We start from the raw sequence: 21,020 nt of genomic DNA, 5'->3' as shown, positions 1-21,020 counted from the left end.
ACGCTCACGCGGAGGGCTGGGAATGGCTGCTGGGGTGGGGGGCTCTCGCCCGCCCACGCACTCTTCTCGCTCAGGGCCGTGAGGTGCGCCGCAGGCGGGGAAGAGTACCTGCAGGAGATCCCTGCGTCCCATGGCCAGGGCGGAGGCAGCGTTCTTCTGGCAGGTCTCCTGAATGTCCACCACGTTCAGTCTGCAAGGGGGAGAAGCGCAGCTGATGTCGGAGAAGGCCTGCAGAGGCGGGAGAGGAATTTCCCGCTGGCCTCCCCAACGCCAGGGGCTGTGGGGGCTCTGCATGTAAGACCCCAACACCGCTACCGAGTGTGATGCACAGAAGCGCAGTCAAAGTAGCAATGCGAACCGGAGCTGCAGCGGCAGCCGCGCTTTCCGTGGCCTGCCTCCCACCCCCGGCCCCAGGCCCAGCTCTGCAGCATGCTTCCCGCCGGGCGAGGAAGGCGTGGCAGCCTGTTTCTCTGCACTTTCAGGAGCGCACGGCCAGCTTCAGGGGCGTGCTGGGTGTGCAGCGCATGGCCACCTCCCACGCAAGACGGAGTGCTGGGCTTGGCCTTCCCCTGTCCAGGACGGAGGCAGAGAGAAACGAGAGGGGGCAGGGGAGAGAGGGAACAGTGGCCGAGTGCGCGTGTGCGCAAGAGAGAGAAGCAGTTGGCAGGCCTTTTCAGGCTGGGAAGGAGAAGGGGACTTGCTGGGTAAGCAGGGGGCAAACCTGGCTCATCACAGGCAGCCAGGCGTCGGTGAGCACACAGGGCACTTGCGAGGAAGAACGGACTGCGGAACGCGAGCGGCCTGGAGAAGGCCCTCCGCTTCCCTCCCGGATCAGCCTCACACACGAATTACAACCCCCTTCAGCAAGTGCAGTGGGGCATCAGAGGAGGAGGAAAGGCCCCTCGCGCACGGCCCTTGTACTCACATGTACATCTCTCCAAGCGATCGGTGCACAGGCAACAGGCAGGAGATGTCCTGAATGATCACTTTCCCAGCCGCTTTGATCGGCCGGCTGCCGGCATCTGTCCCCTCTCGTTTGCTCTTCCATCGCCTGGATTTCTGCGGTAGACGGAGCAGCAAGTCAGAGCTGGCAGAGAGGGGAACTCAGCTCAGCCTCTTCCAGGGCATGTGCTGGGGTGGGATGGGGAGAAGCTTTGGAAGAACAGTCAGTCCACCACCCCCAAAGCACCGCCTAATGAAGCAGCTGGACAAGAGCAGCAGAGACACGGAGTGGAGCAGTGAAAACCAGGGGAAGGGCTCCCGGGTCTGTCGGAGAGGAGCGGATGAGGCAGCTCAACCAACAGGGATACCCAATGTGCCTCAGACTGAGCCTTGGCCCACTGACCTACTTCTGAGCAGGAGAATTCCCAAGTGCGACCTGGGACAGAATGCGGGACCAGCCGTCCCCAAGCGAAGAAGGCCCTCCGCCGCCTCTTCGGAAGCAGCAAGGTGCAGGCTGGATGGGAAGACGCCCTCCCAGCCCTGCAGCTGCACACAACCGCCGGGGAGAGGGAGGGAGGACGCTTCCCCAGAGCCGGGTGAATGGGCAGAGCGCCCCGCAGCCACGCTGGGGAAGGTGTGGCCTCTGGATCGTGTGGGGCTGCAGCCCTCATAACCCCACGCAGGACAGCGATCGTGTGGGGCTGTGTTCCAAGACGCCCCAGCAGACCTGGGAAATAGGGTAGAGCTGTGATGCCGAGGTGCGTCCCATCCTCCCAGGGGAGATGCGGACCTGTGCAGGCAGCCAGGATCCCAAGAAAACCGCCTGGAATTTGGGGAGACAAGTCTTATAGAGCTCCATTTCCACACTGGCAGAAATGTGATGGGGTGATTTCTTCACCAGTATTGGGAGAAGAGCTGATAAGACCTGACACACACTGGCGCTGAGACAAAAGGACCCCTATGCCGAGATAAGGCTCCAGTCACACTGGGACCATGGCCATCACCCCTTGGGTTTGACAGCAGCCCGACTTCACCGCCTCCGGTTCCCCAGAGGGGAAGCTGTGATTCTACTTTCCTGCACGTGCCACGACATGGTGGCGTGTTGGAAGCCCCTGCAGAGCTGGGGCAGGGGCAGGGGCAGGGGCAGCTCTTGTGCCCACCCTCCTCGAGGGATCCTGCATTCCTACAACATTCCTACACATTACGAGGCAAGGTAGGTGATCTGGCCCACCTTGAAAGAAGCGAGATGCGGGGGACAGCCTCGGTCGGCATGCGCTGTGGGCCAAAGACACACTGACTGGGAGAATAGCAGGCCAACTACTTGGAGGTACCGGCTCACCAGGGCTGCGTGGAAGAGAACCGATACCCTCCGTGATGCAGCAAAGGGCGCAAGGCACTCCGGATTTCACTGTATGGATCAAGTGCGCAGCGCAGGCTCTTGCTCAACCATTAGTGCTCTACCTTCCTAGGCACAACCCTTGGGGCCCAGGAGGACACTGCGCCTGCTCTTCTAGAGCCGTGGGGGAAATCCCACCAGAGTGCGCTTGCTGCCCAAGGTCTGCATGCAACAAGAGTTGCGTGTCATGCGCCTCCTGCAACCGGGGACTTTGCTAGAGAGCGTCTGCCTCCCCAACCGAGTTTCTGCATGCCATACAAACACAACTCCAAAAGCAAACACGAGCTTTGGAAATGGCGCTCAAGGCAGCTAATACTACAATACAGCTTCAAGAAAAACTGCATGCAAAAACACTAGAACACAATGAAAAGCTCAAAGCAAACAAGAAATGGTGCCTGATTAGAAACCCTTTCAGTAAGAAGCCTGCCGGCAGGTGTGTGCCCCACCTGCCACAAAGGTTTCCGAGGAACCTCACTCCATGAACTGGACTGAACTCAAAGCAAAAAAATCAAGCTCAAAGGGGGAGCTGCAGCCGATTCCTTTCAGTTCGCAAGGGCGATGTGTCTCCCACACCCGGCCAGAACGGGTTTTGTTAATTTAACGACGTGCATAATGTAGCTTTGGAACCCTGGCATGATCCTCCCCGAAGCAGGCATGAGGGACTTTCGGGCACCCCAGAGGCAGCCTGCCAGCACTGGCTGGGGCCCCCGCAGGCACGCAGCCCCCAAGGAGCTGCTCTCCCCAGTCACTGGGGCTGCCGACTATGCCCCCGCACAGGACTTCCTCGCATCGTGCCTTCTCTGGGGCAGAACTCTGGTCAGCTACTCAAGGCACCTGCCGAGCCTGGAAGGGGCTTCTCCAGGAAGAAGGGGCTGGTGGGGTCTGTCCAGGCAACTTCTTGTGGGACAGGCGGAGTCCAGGGCCAGGTTCTCCACCTGCAACTGTGCAGCACGAGCAGCGGGGAAGCCCCGTCAGTCGGCTCGTCAAGGGGAGACGAGCAATGAGCTCAGCCAGGTGTCTTGTGCAGCCTCTGGGCTGAGGAGTCAGGAGGCCAGCCCCCGGGAAGCCACAGGGTGGACAGATGGAGATGGGAAGAGGTGTGCGCACACACCTGCCTGCACAGCTACACGTTGAGCTTGCATGTCGAGTCGCCTTTGCTAAGCTGGACAGGCACAGGCCCACAGCTGCACAGGGGACCAAAGGTGGAAGTGGAGCAGGGGCTTGGACTCCATCTCCTTATAAGCCCTTCCAACCCTGCTTCCATTCCGTTCTATTCTACGATGGGCTGTGCTGGCTTCCCTGCATCTACACAGTTGTGAGGCTTGCCACCAGCCCTGAAATATTACACCTCAACCCCCTCCAGTTTGAGAATTAACCATCTGTCCCACCAAGGAGGAGGGGCTTCACAGTTAGATGTGCAGTTTGCATCGACAAGCCAAAGCGAAACGGCAGACTACTCTGATGTGGGGAGGCCGTCAAGGGATCACCCAAGAGGGAGCTGCAGGATGCAGGGAGCTGAAAGAGGCTGAGTCGAGCGCAACGCCAGCACCCTGTACAGTGGAAAGGAGGCTTCAGGCACAGCACAGCTGAAGGTGATGCTCAGCATAAATCATGCAAATCAGAGCAGCTCGCCTATATTTTGCATCATTCATTCTCAGGGGGAAGGCCACCAAAGCTACATCCTCAAGGCTCCCAGGAAGAAATGCTGAGCTTCTCAGCTGCACCAGGCAGTTCCACACAATTCAGCCACCGTAAGGGCAAGAATAGCTAGCATTTGCATTAGGCTTCATGTACATTATTAGGTGTTGGGAAGCCCTGTAACAGCTCTGCGAGGCAGGCCAGCGTGACACCTGTGTTGCAGATGTAGACCAGAGGCTGAAAAGGGCGTCTAGTGCGTTCATAGCGGAAGCATATTTTGGATCAGGGGCTTGTCCAGTTATCGTCCAGTCCCTTAGCTGCGAGGCTGGCCAGCTCTTGAACACTGAGGTTGTTAAAAGCTGGATTCCAAACCCAACACAAGTAGAAAGAACCACTCCCCTGCCCAATGTTTCTAACACAGGACCCATGGTCTGCGCTCCACCATCACCAAACCTTAGCCACAGCTGTCCCGGTTGTGCTGGAAGAGCGAGCCTGCTTAGAAACACCACCACTGGATCCATGGGACCACACAGCCTATGGACAGTGCCCCCCCCCCAGCTGCAATCCAGGTTACGCAAAGCCAGGCAAGTGGCGGGTTATTCTTGGGCCTGAGGGAGCAGACAAGAGTTGGTCAAGGGCAGCGGCAAGGCAGCACACAGTACCGAGAAGTCGTTAATCGCTTGTATGGACCAGCGCCGTCTGGCTGAGCAAGGAGACATCTGTGTATGAGAATGTTACGCCCAGGAGGAGGAGGAGGAGGAGGAAAGAAGGAGAGATGTTGAAAAAAAGAGATGGGGAAGAGGAAGAAAAGTACATAGCGAAGAAGCTCTGAGCTGAGGGACCAGGGGTTCTGTGCTGCAGGAGAACAAGGGGTGGCAGATGCAACCCCAGCCCTGCGGGAACGCTCCTTCTCCCATCTCACCAGGCACCGTCAGCTCAGCCAGGTGGAAGAGCGGGGCACAACGAATCAGCCCAGTAACAGAGCTGCCTCCAACCTGGCGGCCTCCAGGTGGTTGGATGACGGCACCCGCTGGACAGAGGATGCTGAGACTGGCCATCCAACCCGTCTGAAGGAGGCCAGGCTGGGGCAGGCTGCAGTCCATGCCGCCCTGACCGCAGCCACGGCCTGCTTGGGCCTGGCAGTCAGCCACAGGGCAGGGGCAGGGGCTGATCCTGTGCTGCTTGACATATGGCGGGTGAGTCTGAGCGGCCTGACTGCCCCCCCACCCAAGAAAAAACATGGCATGCCTAAACTGTAGGCGCAAGCTTGCAACCACCGCCAAGCCTCTTCCGCGCCAGCCCTCTATTTTTGTTACTGAGAGGAGCACGCAGAAGGGGGATCCTGACAGAGCCTCTTACATCAGAGCCCTCTGATTCCCAGGAGACCCTGAGCAGCCTGGGAAAGGAAGCCAGCTCTCTGGGGAGGGATGCCTGCGGACTGCAGCCTGGCTCTTTTCAGCCTGGTCATGCCCCGTGATCGTGAGTTGCAAGAGTCCACTTTTAAAGGCTATTTTCACATTGCATTATTTTAAAAATGCATTTGCGTGATGCTGTTTGCATGCAGAAATTTAGTGCGCCCGTGCAATGCAACCATGCTGCTTGGGGCACTCCGGGGAGTTGTGAGGGGCTGCAGCAGCACCCAAGAATTTTAGAGATTGCTTTAGGTTCTGATCTTGTAACGTGAGCAAAGGCTAAAACCAGAGAAAGGAGATAAAGGGTTCAACTGCTCCAGCGTCTAAAAATGGCAACGTCCCCTTGAGGGTGATTCCAACGGCTTGCGCAAGTCCACCCTTAATCCATAAATTCCGTCACTGCCATGCGGGAACAGCACTTGATGCTAAAAGAGCTTTGGGTGGGGCAGATTCTGTTGCTTCGCCCGCCAAAGAATCTAGGACAACTGCTCTGCAACCCAGCAGACCCCAGAGAAGATGGGTGCAGCGCCCTCATGCTGGCTGGGGGATGCTGGCGCTACAGTTGGACACATCCGGAGGGATACTGGGGAAAAGGTCATGGAGCAACACGCATCCTATGACGGTCGTCCAGGCATGCCCGCTGGGGAGCTCCAAAGGCTCCCCCAAGTAGCAAAGAGTACGAGAGACGACTAGATTCCAACATCCCAGTAACTAGATGGAAAAAAGAGACCAAGTCTCATTATGCAAATATCGATGTCGTTTTCTTTCTCAAGTTAGCTGTTCCACAGAATAAAACTATATATTTTTCCTACATCCTGAGACTTTGCTCTTTTCCCCAGTGAGCTGAACACTTGGGTAAGAAGAGCTGCCAGCCACTCAGCCCATGCCTCCCGCTTGCTCCTCTTCCTTCAGCAGCTAATTTTCTGGTGAAATGGAGAGGAAAGAGGCACAAGGGGCAAAGCTCGCTGCTGAGGCTAAGCAGATCCAGCCGGACTGCAGGCTTGACCACAGTCGCCTCTACCGCTGCGCTTTTGCTCGGCAGGAACACTCAGTCCTCCCAGTGCTCTGGGAAGATGTGGGCTGCCATTGCATGGTCATGGCAAGGTGACACGAGGCCTGTGAAGACGCTTCACACAGCGCCCAGGCGGAAGGCATGGCCTTCTGGGCTGCACCCCTTCTGATTACGAGTTGGGGTCATCGTTTTGAACGCTTCCCCTACATTCAAAACAAAGAAACCCTCCACATCCTCCCACATTGTGAACTAGTGCAGCAGAAGGAAGAAAGGTGATACAAGTTTTACTACAAATGGGGAGCTTTTTAACACGAGCGGTCAAAAATCCGATGCTGTCCCTGCACTCCAGACTCTGAGTGGGACAAAACTGCAGCGTCTTGTCCTGCAGGATGCAAAGGCTTAACACATGATCCACTTGGGCTTTCGGGGCTGCCTATGAACTCGCGGGCTCCATCTTTGCTGTCTCGGCTACAGTGCAGCGTACGAATGGCACGGCCAAAGGAATGAACTTCCACTGACCCACTTCCCCCAAATGGAGAACTTTTGAGAAGTGCGTCTGGGTAGCAATATGTAAGGGAAACAGGGCTCTCTCTCTGTCTCTCTTTTGGGATGGTGGGCACATTTAGAATTGTGGGAGTTTTGGATGCCGTCAGAAAAGGGTCGCCATGGCAGGCGATAAAACACTCACTTCCCAGAAGCAAAACAGTGAGGCTAAAAGAGAAGCAACTTACTCAAGAACCTAAGTCTGAGGCAAGGAAGGGGTGGGGCTGAGCTCCAAAACATAACAGTTTACTGAACCCAAATACCGAGGGTGCTGGAATCCAGGCTCCCAGTTAAAAAACAAAGCAGCTGAAGATGAGAACGAGGAAGAGCAAGGAGCCTGGAGGATGCCCACGTGAGAATTAAACTTGGGACACCAGGGACAGAACAAACCCGACGAATCACGAGCAGCGCACCCACTGCACTGGGCAGAAGAGATGCCTCCCTGGCCACATCATCAGATGAGGAAGAAGGCAGGTGAGTGAAGAGGGTCTCCCATCGGGGAGCGGGGCCTTTCCAGCCTGTGCCCATCCATGCCCTGTAGCGCAGCTGAAAGCATGAGGCATGTGAAGGCACCGAGGGCTCACCTGAACAGTGGGATGCAGGCATTCTGGCTTGGTGCCCTGGAGTCAACGGCATCCTTCGACACCGAGCGGGTGCTCAGCACCTAGCGGAGCAGCATCTCGAGGGCATCCAAAGGGACGTGAAGAGGTCCAGCCCACACAGGGGACATCCCAAACTGCATGGATGTGTTCCTGGGCAGCACTGCAGCCCCCTCCCCCACTTTGCATTACCCCCTCACAACAAAATTCCCATAATTTGTGCTACTAAAGCAGCCACCAAATTGCACAAGGGACTGTGGCAAGGAAGAACACAAGGAGACTGGCTGGTTACTGAGGAACCAAGTCGGAGCTCCTGGCCAGGTATAACCGGCACATTCCAATCCCTGACTGTCCCCAGACACTTGTTACCACCTGAGCTGGAGACGCTCTTCCGAGTTGGATCCCCTGTACATTCAGCCCTGTGCAACCGAGGAGCTGCCATCCTTGGGCGGAAGGACTCTGCTGGTCTCTGGGGGTTGCCCTCCTCCTCACACCACAGGCCCGTCTCTCTGTCTAGCATCTCCAGGGGAAATCCACCTCCATCGACACAGCTGATCTGGCTTAAGCTGGGACCCAGCCCTGGGAATCTGGCCGGCCCAAGCCGGCTCAGGCCAAGTTCCGCATTGCCAGTGCCGGCCGGCGGCTGCCCTCCTCCCCTTCGTGGTCAGCTCAGCACAGACAGCAGTTCAGAGCGAGGTGGTGCGCCTGGTGTGTGGAACTGCAACTCGCGCCATAGCCAGTGGCCGTGCGGGGCGGAAACGGAGGGAGGTGAACCCCAGCACTGCCGGAGGGCCCCAGGCTGCGGAGGGCCATGCTCCCAGAGGCTGGAGCGGCAGTCAGTAACGGACTCTGGTCCAGAACCAGATAGGAAGCACCTTGCCGCTTCTGCTTGGGTAGAGCATGGGTGCCCCGACAGCCTCCAAGGCATGCCGGGAGCCCGGCCTCCTGCACGGAGAACACAGCAGGGACCCTGCGCTGCCTGCCGCCAACCCAGGGCCCCCTGGGGAGCATGAAAGGCGGGGAGCCTCTTCCACAGCCGAGACCAACCTGCGGGTGCAGAGGGGTGACCGCGGGGGCACCTGAGCCATACGTCCCATTTGCAGCGCAGCTTATCCCAGGGCCCCCAGGGCGGAGGATGCTCGCCTCACGAGGGCTGCCGGGAGGGGGAGGAGGCAGTGCCAGCAGACTCTCCTCACACGGCTGGAGGTGAGGCGACCTGGCGAGCTCAGGGCAAAATGCTCACCCTTTCCTTGTAGTAGAAGGAGCTGATGGAGACCTGCTCCTTCTCGCTGCGGGTGGGGCTCCCCCCGTACAGGCGCAGGTTGCCAGGTGTCTCTGTGCGGATCTTCATGGGGGTGATGAGGCCACTGTGGTAGGCCGAGAGCGCCGACAAGGATCTGAGGATGGGAAACATGCTCCTGAGTTTTGGGAGTGCTGGTGGCATGTTCCAAATCAGCCGGGTGGGGGCAGGGGCCGCCATGGCATCCCACAAACCAAAGTCGCCACCTGGCGTGATGTCTGGCCACTGATCTATCCTGCGCCCTTTCTGGAGGACAGCAGCTCCCCGGGAGCTCAGGCGGGGGCCCTTCCCAGACCCAGCGCCAGAGAGCCCGAGGAATGAACGAACCTGGGCCGGCAGCAGGTCTCTCCCTCTCCTGAATTCCCAGAGGGCTTGTCTCACGCGGAGGATACCCCACACTCGGGCCGCAGAGCACTGGGACAGGTCCCACAAGGGTCATTTCCTGACACGCTGTGTACTTACCGGGGAGTTGGCTCGGTCGGCGATACTGCCCGGTGCATCGTCATAGGCCTTGTGAAGTATACCAGGTACCCTGCAAAGATTAGACACCCCACGCTGAGGAAAATCACCTTCAAAGCAGGGTGGGAATCTCGCAGGTTAAACCTCTCATGGGCCATGGAGCCAATGGGAGCTATAGGCTACAGCTGAACTCCTCTATGTGCAAAATTAATTTTAAAAAATACTAGGCAGTCATGAGAAGTTCCTCCAAGGTTCTGCACAGTATCCTGAAAGGGCAGCTCAAGCCTGCCCATTAAGGGATTTGTGACTGCATGTTCTTTTGCAAGCTCTGGTTTTCTTTTTTAAGCAGATAGATGCAATATCCCCTTTATTTTATACCTGCTTAGTAATTGACTAGGAACAGCAGGAAGGGAGAGAAAAACCTAAACCCGAGACTGGAAACTGTAAACTCTAGCTGGCAGAGTCTGAAACAGCATGCAAACGGAAGCTGTTCCTGCAAAGTTGCTGGTTCTATCCCAGCCCTGGATTCTGCATCTCCAAGGCAAGAGTTGCAATCCCAGGACCATGCACACATTAAGCCTCTCTGCAAACACTGCGAATCGCTGCTTTGTGTGCAGGTGCGCATCTTGACTCGCCAACCAAAGTGTTTGCGAAGCAGCGTATTGGCCAGCCAAGAGACGGGAAAGGGCCGAGTGGTGTCCCCTGCTGTGAGGATTTCCAGTCTCACCAACTCCCCTCTCCTTCTGATGCACCCTTGCTAGGCGCTCTGGCCATTTTACTGGGCTCCCCTGGCCTCGCTATTTTGTCTCAACCAACCTGCCCCACAGAACCTGGCTCCAGAGGTGCGGGGGAACGGGATGTTGGAGTCCTGGTAGGAGCCATAGGCATTGGAGACCCTGGGAAAGGCTGGCAACGGCGGCGTTACGGAGTTTGGGAGCGCATAGGGGTTGCCAGAGGAGCTGTCCTCTTGGTTCTGAAAGAGACGATCACATCAGAGGCTGGACTGCTGGACTCAGGGTAGCAACACCAACGTCGCCACGGAACGGTGTGCTGCAGAATGCTGCTCTTTGCCCCTCGCTTCTCCAACGCAAAGGATCACGGTGGAGAAGGCCTGGGGAGAGGCTGCCGGTCAGAAGAGATAGTACGGAGCCATAGGCAGGATGGGCAACCCGTAAGCCAAAAATCCAGAGGGCCACGACTTCTGCGAGTCCCAGCCGGCAAAGTAGGGGGCAAAGGCTGAACGTCTGAAGCCTGCTATGCAAGGTCAAGCCTTTTCAAGTCTCTCTCAAGACGGGTCTAATCAGCCACATCGAAAGATAAGCTCTGGGCGTCTCATGGTCTAGGGCAGGGGTCGGCAACCCGCGGCTCCGGAGCCGCACGTGGCTCTTGAATCCCTCTGCTGTGGCTCCGTCGCTCAAAACACGCGCCGGCACAGCCGCCGATCTGCCACAGAGGCTCCGAGTTACAAAGTACCAGTAGGTGATGATGAGGCATCCACTCAGGAACGCCCCGCTAGCTGGTTAGGGAAATTGCGACATTCCTGTGCTAGTGTGCAGGGAAAGAGTGGGACAAGCTTCCTGCAGGCTCTCATGTTACACAAACGCTGCTGAAAAGATTCTCTTTGTCCCAATGTCATCTCCTTCCTCTGAATGATAAAAGCTGCGCTTGGGACCTGTCACAATTCACAGCACTTGACTGTTTATCTGCTAATCAGTCACTAAACACATCTATATCTGCGACTTCCCCCGGTAGGCCAACCATGGATAAATCGAAGAAAAGTTTCTGAAGAAAACCAAACATTTAATGATATGTGGGGAGATTCATTTGCTTTTACTGCTGACGAACTTATGGGGTTTGCTGTTTAATGCATGCAGCCCTTTAGCACTGACTTTGACTCTTCAGGAAAGCTGTTCTATTCAAAATATATGAAAGGAGTCCTACTAGTTTATAATGTAAGATTAAAAATAACGGTGTTTAGAGACTGGACAAGAGCTGCAGCTAAATCATAATGCAGAGATACATAGCATTAAGGTAAAAAACGATGTATGCAGTGTGATCTTCATGTTAGACGTCAAAGGGGTTTGCGGCTCCCGGGGTTTTCTTTTGTGTGGGAAACGGGTCCAAATGGCTCTTGGAGTGTGAAAGGTTGCCGGCCCCTGGGCTAGGGAGAGGTAGCGATCTGCCTTGTCTCTTTTTTGGGATCCCCATGACAGAAAATGGGAAGCATTTGACCCTGTCTGCAATGATACCACCTATCTGGGAGTTAGTCACTAAATTTACCGTCACGGGAATGACCAACTCGCATCCTAGAATAATAAATGAGCCAAGCACAAGGCTATGGAAGGGTGTCCCTTGGGGCTGACAGGTGGCAGCCTCGACCTCAGTGTGGTCACATCCAATCCTACTTGTGCACGGAGATTTCTAACCGGCCCAGACCCTACCGCACGCGCCTGTGGAAGGACCACAGAAAGGGAATGGCCATGGGCGTGACCTTCTGCATGTGGGAAAGGAGCCGCCAGGTTTTGACGAGTGCTTCCTGATCCTAGTTACAAAACAGAAACGGGAAAAAAAGGGACCTGTTAAGAGGAGAAATCGATTATCTGTGAAACCGGGACTCATCTATTTTTAGGAGCCAGTCCTCTGGGGTTTTGGCATTCCTGTCTAATGCGCTTTTTGCACTTCAGGTTTAGGGCACGTTGCTAAAAACTGATAGCAAATAAAAACAAGGGATTGGTTTTTGCTTTAAAAGCTGCGTGCCACTTCGAATTATGTTTATTAAGAGGGATACTAAGTAAGTAAGTGCGTGAATCCTTCGACAGCTGTGAAACAGGGGGATTCTGGAGGTCCAGTCCAGTCCATCTGGAGGACTCCAGGTTGGCAAAGGCTGGACCGACTGCCACCAAGCGCATGGGGCCAGATGAGGGTCGGGGGCGAACTGCTTCTTACCACAACAGACTCCAGGCAGGAGACCAACTGGCGCAGACACGGCTCCAGGCAGCACTGGTTCCGCTTGACCTTCTGAGTGGACGTATCCTTCAGGATCTACAAGAGTTGCAAGTGCGGCTTGGATCATTTGGGTCAACCCCCTCCAGCCTCATCACTGGACACACGGTCAAGTCAGAGCTCGCCAGGGGACCCACCTTCAGCAGCTTGGCCTTCATGGTGGACGGGATGGTGGTCTGGCTGACAAACTGGAAGGAGGGGGCGGCGTTGTTGGGGTACTGCGCGGGGAACATCACGAGCATCTTGACCCGGTGGTTGCTGCAGTGTACCGAGACTGTGCAGCTACGATTTACAGCATCCATCTGCCACAGCCGGGCACAGAGAGATACGACAAGTTCTTGAGCTGGCAGCAAACTGACACTACGCCTTTATATCACTGCTTAAGATTTTTAAAGGTTATACTTAAAAAGGTTTGCTTTCAGGAAGGATGGAACGCCACCGAAATTGCTTTTAAATAATGGAAGGAGTCTGTTCTCTGCCAAGGCCATCTGATTGGGGTTTCAGAGGGAAAGGCCACGATGGGCACCAGCATGGCTCCCCCACACCTTCCAAGGACACAGGAAGTGAGAGCATCATGCAGGCGTCATGCATGTGCACCGTGCTGAGGCATTTCGATGGGAACTCAAGCTCAGAGAGCAAGGGGACTGCCATGGAGTCTCAGCATGTCCAAGCAGTGGACCAGGGAGGTACGGGAGGAGGAGCTGGCAGTTCGGGCCCTGGTCCGTCCACCAATCCATCCAGAGGATTTGGACTGGAGGCCCAGCATGTCTCACAGTGGAGACGGACAGCTCAGTAATTTGTTGGACACAGAAATCCCCCTCCGGGGAAGGTGGGGCTGGCTGCGAGGCACCGGCAGAAGGTTCCATTGGGTGAAAGACGGGAAAAATGCAGCTGGGCAAAATTTCACAGTGCCCCTCCTGAAATGAGATGCCAAATGGGTTATACAAAGGCAAGGGAACAACTGGTTTTAAGAGGGCTCAGACTTTCTTTCTGGGTGAACTCAGAGCTGTGTATGAAGTCTATTGGAAAAAGGAGTTCTGGAGTAGCATGTTTACTCATGAGGAGCCCAGCTTGTGACCCAGACGACTTGCCAGGGGAACCTTGTTGCCCTTCCCCTTAGTGTGTCAGGTGCAGGGAAACGGCTCGCGTGGCACGGAGGAGAGAGTGCCAGACTGGGACTCAGGAGCACCAGGCTCCGGTCCCCACCAGCCATGGGGCCCCGTGGGTGACTCAGGGCCAGCTCCTGACTCAGGCTAGCCTACCTTACAGGGCTTTTGTGAGGATAAAGTGGCAAGGTGGGGGACTATGTAAGCCCCCCAGGTTCCTTGCAGAGAAAAAGGGACACAAGATTAGTATGTTAATAAATAATTGTGCAAGGCCTCGTGGATTTCAACCTCCCAAACCCTAGCATGCCCGGGGGCGGGGGGGGGGAGTGATGCTCCCTCACCTCCATGTTGACGTTGCGGATCTGCACATTGATGAGCGAGAACTCCTGCTGCAATGTCTGGGGCAGCCCCGGCTGGTCCAGCTTGTTCCCCACCAGGAGGCCTTTCTGGGTGTCTTCTTTCAAGGCTGCCACGGAGAGAAGGGCAAGTTCTGGAGATCTGCCTGTACCCCTCAGGAACAGGGGTGAAGCTTGGGGGGGTGGGCTTGGCCAGGGACCTGGCGGGTCTGTTCAAGTCAGGGAGCTCATCGAGAGCTGCAGAGCCGGACGACGGAGGCAGGAGGTGCATTCAGCAATAGGGATCATTCCTTCTCGGACCAGGGAGCCCTCGAATTCGGGGCAAGGCTTTCGAGGCAACCTGCCCCGCCTGGGATGGGACAGCTCTCGCCATCTCCCTCCAGCATGGGCTGGGTGTGGTGGGAACAGTCATCTTCACGTGAGCCTCTGACTAAGAGGCGCAGCATATAAATGCACAGCCCGATGCCAATGCGGGGCCAAGGCTGCTGCAAGGCTTACCCTCAGATCGAGCAAATTACCTACAGAGACCAAGCGAATTTGCCAGAGGAGGATCCACAGCCAGGAAGGGGCACCCACCTGCACAGCCCCTCTGTCCATGCACCTGCCACCCACCTTTTCAGGTACTCAAAGACACTGCACGGCTTTTCCAGGTAGTGAGAAATGAGGAGGTGTCCCCGAAACAGCATGCAATGGGCATCACCTCCTCTTTCCTCCTCCCCCTAAAGCCAATCTGTCACTAGAGAGAGAGAGAGGGGAGCATTTGCCAACACCCAAGCAGCTCTTCCTGCCCGCCTCACCTTCCTCCTCGCCGTGAGTCACCATTTGCTGGGGCTCTGTGTCCTGGGCAGGCAGGGCCTTGTCCGGCTCTGGCAGGAGAGAAATTCCATCGATGAGTTCCTCCACTCCATCCAGGAGGTCATTGGAACAGAGCTGGAACAAGAGGCAGCGTGTGTGGCAGCACAGGACAAAGCCGGGCGCACTGAGGCTGGGCGGGCGAGAGGCAACGGGGAACGCTTCAGGACACGGAGCGTTCAGCTCCCGGCTGGCTTTTGGCACCTCCCCTCAACTTCCACAACGTGTTGCTCACTGCAGTCGAAGGTGAACAGATTTTCCAACACGCCCAGAGAATCCACTTTCTGCACCAGTTTGGCTTCACACCCATACCATCCTTAAGCTTTCCTGCAGATCCTAAAGGCTCCTTCTCCCTGTGCCTCTTTAGTTCCTGCCTAAGGCGACTCTCGAGAGGAGAGACACACTTTGATTTCTCTCCGAAAGCAATCCCAAAAGGATGTCCACGCCACACTTCAGAAAACCTCGATATCTGGATGGAGAGGCAACAAGCAGATGGGAAGGCCCGCTCCCTGACAGAAAGCACAGCAGAGCCGTAATGCCAGCCGTGGAACTGTGCCACGGCCTTCACTGCAGCGCCTGAGATTTTGCCCAAGCAAGGGGCTGCTCTAGAGGATGCTCAGAGTAGCTGCCCATAGCTAGATTTAGTTTCTCTCGAATCCACCATAAAAATCAGCATTGAGAAAGAAGAAGTGACCAAATCAAAGAGAAGAGGACCTTCAGTTACAGAATGTGAGATGATAGGTACAGGCACTGGGGTCAGGCAAAGTGACCATGCTGTATTTTACCCTCTCAATCCCTCAACTTTAAGGGGCTGCAAAAGGAAAAGTCTGCCAGCCACCGTACCTACCCTCTGCAGCTGGGCATCAACTCGCCACATCCGTAGCGTCTGATCTCGAGACCAAGTGACCAGCTGGCAATCTTTTGACCCTGAAAGGAGGAGAGAAGAAAAGCATTCCCAATCCAAGAGTTAAAGCTGTCCCACTTAAGCAAAGGGCTACCTTTTTATTTAAGCAGCATTTTAAATGTTAATATTATTGAATTTTATCTGGCCAGGGTGGCTTATTTTATATGGTATGTTTATATTTTATTCTAATGTTTACATTTTTAATTTATGATTATGATTATTTAACTTATTGTTGTAAGCCGCCCCGAGGCTTTGGCGAATGGGGCGGCATAAAAATGTTTTAATAAGTAAGTAAGTAAGTAAGTAAGAAAGAAAGAAAGAAAGAAAGAAAGAAAGAAAGAAAGAAAGAAAGAAAGAGGGAAGTTGGGGCTTAGCAGAAATCAGGGGCTGAGGGTGCAAGGCTACTAAAGCTACTGAGTTTTAAATCAACCAGCCTGAGAACAGGGGGTGTGTAACAGATGGGAAGAAACACAGAAAATGCAGCCTAATGCAGACCTTAAGGCCTGCCTCCAGCGAGGCCCTAAACCCCCTTCCAAAGAGCCCCCTGCCACTGGGGGACGCATCTGAGGACAGGAACGTGCACCTGCCCCACCTGGCCTTGTCCTGCCCCCAGCACCCTCTGCCACCAAACTCTCTTTGGAGAGAACCCCACTGATTATGCGCAAAATGTCTACCTTGCTCGTTATGACATTTTTATGTAGAGTGTAAGCTGCCTTGATAGGACCTATGTCCATCGAGCAGCATATAAATCAGGGGTGGGCAGCCTTGCTCCACAGAAGAGCGGCAGACGGTCAATTGTCAGACTTTTGAGAGCTGCAAGCGGGCGGCCAGTGGGTGCCTGTGGGCAGCAAGCAGCGAGACGCTGAACGAACTCAAAGTCACATGCAGCTCACCAGCCTCCGTTTGGCCACCCGCACACGAACTTGCAACACACAGGCTGTTAAATTGGGAAGCTGCGCATCCCCCGGACCAAGGGTGAATCGTTAGAAGACAGTCCGGAGGGGCCGACCACAGCGCAGCCTTCCCTCTTGCCGGTGCACCAGCAGAGAGAGGCTGCTGCAAGACGCCTGCCCCGGCACACACCTTCTTTCTGCTTCCGCCACTGGAATTCCAGCACCACGTCATCGTGTCCGACGAAGGTGTGAACTGGCGTGTTCAAGTCAAAGACATTCCAGAGGAGGAGACTGTTCTCCCTTCGCAGCTGGGGCACCATCACGGTCACCAGCCCGTTGCTGAAAGGCTGGAGAGGGGAGGGGAGGGGAGGGGAGGGGAGGGAACTGCAGCTCAATGCTCAGCTCAGAAATTCTGCAGCATTTCTGATGTTCCTTCCCACCACAGGCACTGCGGCATACCAAGGGACCAAGGACTGGCCCAAAGGGTACCCAGCCCTGTCACAGGCCAGACCTGTCCCGGCACCAGCTGCAGGTCACTCTCCTCTGCTGTGCTCAACCACTTCTGTAACATGCCAACAACTGACTCCCGGATACACATCGGCAGGGTGGAAGCGAATATGCAGCAGGACACAGCTTTTGTGCAGATGCTGCTCAGCGGAGCCAAGCCCAGGGAGCCAGGGTTCCACCTGGATGCCAGGAAGCACGTCCTGACCGCCAGGACCCCGAGGGTGTGGAAGGGGCTTCCCCGGGAGGTGGCTGAGGCCCCATCCGTGAGGGTGTTCAAGGACAGGCTGGATATGCATACGGTGGGCATGTTGTGAGCGGAGCCGGCTGGAGCCGGGGGTCAGACTAGATGGCCCGGGAGACCCCTTCTGGCTCGCTCTGTTTCCATGTTTCTATGACTCATGAAGCAGTCCTCCATCTCTGCAAGTTTTCTTTTTTTTTCCAAGGGCCAGTGAGGTGGTGGGCAGCTTAAAGAAACTCATGCTGTCCCGCATCCTTGATCTGCCTTCTTCCTCTCTGCCTCTACCCCTTTGCTGAGGCAGAGGAGGGCCTGCACTCTGACGCTGCTTTCTGTTATCTTAGCTGCACACAGGCACTATCAGTGGATATGTTTTACACGCTCACTTCTCTGCTGTTAATCGCTGCTCATCCAGAGGAAGGCCAGGAGGAGCACCCATGCTCAAAACCCCTCTCTTCAAACAAACAGGATGACTGCAGATCAAATGGTACCAAAAAATGTGGTGGGACACTGACTCCCTTCCACCGGGATGCAAGCAGAAGCTGAGAAGCTGAAAGGAGCAGTATTCGCCCCAGACATGCATGATTCACACATCCAGCCGGCCATCCCTCTGGGGTAGGGTCTACCTCAGTCTACTCAAATGGACAGCAATCTGCATACAGCCTGTGTGTCTATGACCTGCATTTTGAACGGTAAGCCGCCCAGAGAGCTTCAGCTGTGGGGTGGTATAGAAATGAAATGCATGCACGCATCTCAAAATCCCTTACGGGTTACGGAAAGGGCTGCCGTGTTTTCCCCAGCCTCCCTCAACCTGGTGCCTTCCAGCTATGCGGGACTACAACGCCCAGGCAGTGTTCGGCCTTGCAGTTTAGGCCATCTGGCGGGCTCCAGGGTGGTCACTGCCGGGCAAGCTGTCTACCGGGGAGGGGCTGATCATCCCTCCCACCCTGCCCCACACGGCTGGCACCTTCCCTCTCCCACCTGCCCTGTGACTCGCCGGTTCTGCAACAAAGGCTCTGCTCTTACCGTGTATCTGGCTTTCCAGACTGGGACCTGACAGGCCAGGATGTTGAGGTATTTTCGGGGCTGCCGGTAATCCCAGAACTTCAACAAAAGAGATAACGAGCCAGCTCAGGAGGATAGGAAACAGCAACACGGTGAAGCCACCCCAACGAGAGCAAGGGCTGCAAGAAGCGAACCGCCAACAAGGGCAAGAGAGGCCCACCATCCTGGTGCTACCGGGAGAGTTCCATTTCTTGCCAAAAGGTTCAGACCAGTGCCGACTTTCACCACCCAGCAATCACCTGCCTGGTGGTCTGCACCGCGGGGAGGTGGGAGGCAGTGGGAAATAGAGGAGAGGCTGGTTCCCCCAGGAGCTCTGAGCACCACGACTTGGGCATGGCTGCAAGCAGCTCCAGGCAGCAGGAAACAGCTTTATGCCCGCAGTCAAGAGTGTCAGATACTGGCACGGCCAGAACACTCCGCAAGCATGGACAGCGAGCTTCAGCTCTGGTGCGCTTGCTCTTGGTTACAACGCCGCGATGAGCCCCAGGATCTGGCCCACCCAGACACCTACCCTGACGGAGTTGTCCTGGCTGGAAGTGGCCAAAATGTTTTCATTGTCCGGGTGCCAGTCCAGGCCATTGATTTTAGAGAGGTGTGCTGCTAAGTACTCCACCGCCGTGCCTGGTTTCTGCAAGGAGGAAAAAGACGCCTTGAATCCTTCCACAAAAGGCAAGAGCAGAGCGACCGACGTGCCAATCACTGGCTGCACCAGCAGTTTTCAAAGCTTCTGCTTTGAGGGAACCTGCAGAGCCGGGGAGAATGACTGCACCCCAACCGAACATCAACTGACAGGAATGCCAACTGATAAGCCGTTGAACAGCCGGTAAGACTCAATTTAAGGCAGTAGGGTTCTGATGGCTGAAATCACAGTGAAACTTAAAAAGGTGCTTTCAGTGGCGATATACACCCCAAGACCATCAGGAAATATTTTACCAAAAATTACATACTTTACTCTTACAAGTGGGCTACCAGACTGTGTGTGTAATGGGAGATTTCAATGCAACTGTGGACAAGAAAATGGATCATAAGAGTGAGATGAAAGGAAACAAGGGCAGGAGGATACTCCCAAAGTCTTGTTCTAATATGATTGAAGAACTCAGATTGATAGATACTTGGAGGCATAAAAATCCAACCTCTGCTAAATATTCTTTTTACTCAGACAAAGGTCGTCGTCTAGAATTGATATGGTTTGGATAACCCTGGATTAGTACCAGACTTGCTAGAAGCTGAAATAGAAACAAATGCCTGGGCGGATCACAACCCTGTAGCTTTATCACTGAAAGGAACAGCAACGACACCCAGATGGAGCTTAAATAAAGTCTTATTAAAGGATAAAAAATTTATAGAAGAGATAAATAAGAAAATGCAAGTATTTTTTCAAATAAATAAAACTGAAGAAACCGCTCTACAAAATGTCTGGGATACAGCTAAAGCCTATGTCAGGGGATTGATAATAACATACTCAGCAAAAATAAACAAAAGAAAGAGCAAGAACGAGCAAAAATAGTAGAGGAATTGACAAAATGGGAACAAGAACTGCAGGAAGATCCATCTAAAAAAACCTTAAGGTCCAAATGAATATTTTAAAGCATAAATTGAATCTCTTGGACACAAATGAACTTACTATGCAAATGAAATTGGCCAAACAGAATTTTTTTGAAAATGCTAATAAACCAGGGAGCTGGTTAGCCTATAAAGTAAAGAAAGAGAGAGAGAAGAGACTGATTTCTAAATTGAAGGATGGAGAAGGACGACTACAAGTTCAAAGTATACATATTAGAAAATAGCGGAAGATTTTTTTACAAAGCTATATCAGAATGATGAGATCTCAACTGAGAAAGTAAAAGAATATATCCAAAAGGAAGATTTACCAAAATGACCAGAGAAATATCAAAAAGTACTGTATCAAGAAGTAACAACTATGGAAGTAATAGAGGCAATTAAGCGGCAAAAGAACGATAAAACTCCAGGCCCGGATGGGCTGCCAGCAGAGCTTTATAAATCCTTTGAAGGAGTCTTTGTTACGCTTCTTAAAGATATATGTAATGCAGCACTGTTAAATGCTAAAATACCAAATACTTGGACAGAAGCAAATATTACATTAATATCGAAAGAAGATATGGACTTAATGCAGATTCAAAATTATAGACCTGTATCATTATTAAATGTGGATTACAAAATTTTTGCCTCCATAATGGCAGAAAGATTAAAGAAGTTTCTAATAGACTTCATTCACTCAGACCAAAATGGTTTTTTGCCTAAAAGACAAATGAAGAAAAATTTGAGAACTATCTTGGATATCCTAGAGTATTATGAGATACATACGGAAAAACCAATGGCTTTATTATTTATGGGTGCACAGAAAACCTTTGATAATATCGGCTAGGATAATTAATGGAGAATTTACAAAGGTTATAGAGTTACAAAAGGGTACAAGACAAGGATGCCTGTTATCACCTCTGCTGTTTATACTGAGTTTAGAAGTGTTGAATAGAAATATCAGGGATGATGTGGACATTAAAGGTACCAGAATTAGAGATGAAAGCTATAAATTGCAAGCATTTGCAGATGACCTGGTTTTCATAACGGAGGAATCCTTTGCAACAATGCCTAAACTCCTACAAAAGATTGAAGAATATGGCGAGGTTACTGGGATGAAAATAAATAGAGAAAAGATGAAACTGTTAGTAAAAAAATTTACACAAGACCAGAGAAAAACTCTGCAGGAACAAGTAGATTTGCAGACTGTCAAAAAGGTTAAGTATTTGGGAATTTATCTTACAGCTAAGTGTACTACG

The 21,020-nt window shown here is 53.8% G+C and overlaps 1 protein-coding gene across 12 annotated transcripts in view; it reads right to left on the bottom strand.

Annotated features, from left to right (window-relative positions):
- The window catches only part of WDR59 (WD repeat domain 59), a 49,422-nt gene that overhangs the window by 6,646 nt on the left and 21,756 nt on the right, over positions 1–21,020 (bottom strand). For all 12 annotated transcript variants that reach the window (XR_006415116.1, XM_044434056.1, XM_044434059.1 and 9 more), the window contains 13 exons: positions 18,734–18,850; positions 18,184–18,261; positions 16,606–16,762; positions 15,466–15,545; positions 14,564–14,696; positions 13,752–13,876; positions 12,442–12,606; positions 12,248–12,343; positions 10,118–10,274; positions 9,305–9,374; positions 8,786–8,939; positions 926–1,059; positions 109–190 (listed from right to left, as the gene is read on the bottom strand). Coding sequence is in view for 11 of the 12 variants with exons in the window: in XM_044434056.1 (XP_044289991.1) it covers positions 109–190; positions 926–1,059; positions 8,786–8,939; positions 9,305–9,374; positions 10,118–10,274; positions 12,248–12,343; positions 12,442–12,606; positions 13,752–13,876; positions 14,564–14,696; positions 15,466–15,545; positions 16,606–16,762; positions 18,184–18,261; positions 18,734–18,850 (1,548 nt within the window). In the remaining variant the exon portion in view is untranslated. The remainder of the gene's footprint in view (positions 1–108; positions 191–925; positions 1,060–8,785; positions 8,940–9,304; positions 9,375–10,117; positions 10,275–12,247; positions 12,344–12,441; positions 12,607–13,751; positions 13,877–14,563; positions 14,697–15,465; positions 15,546–16,605; positions 16,763–18,183; positions 18,262–18,733; positions 18,851–21,020) is intronic.

This window comes from Varanus komodoensis, unplaced genomic scaffold (assembly GCF_004798865.1).
Source record: "Varanus komodoensis strain SLA01 unplaced genomic scaffold, ASM479886v1 scaffold27, whole genome shotgun sequence".
Taxonomy (NCBI): Eukaryota; Metazoa; Chordata; class Lepidosauria; order Squamata; family Varanidae; genus Varanus; species Varanus komodoensis.
This window is presented reverse-complemented; position numbering and strand designations above follow the sequence as displayed.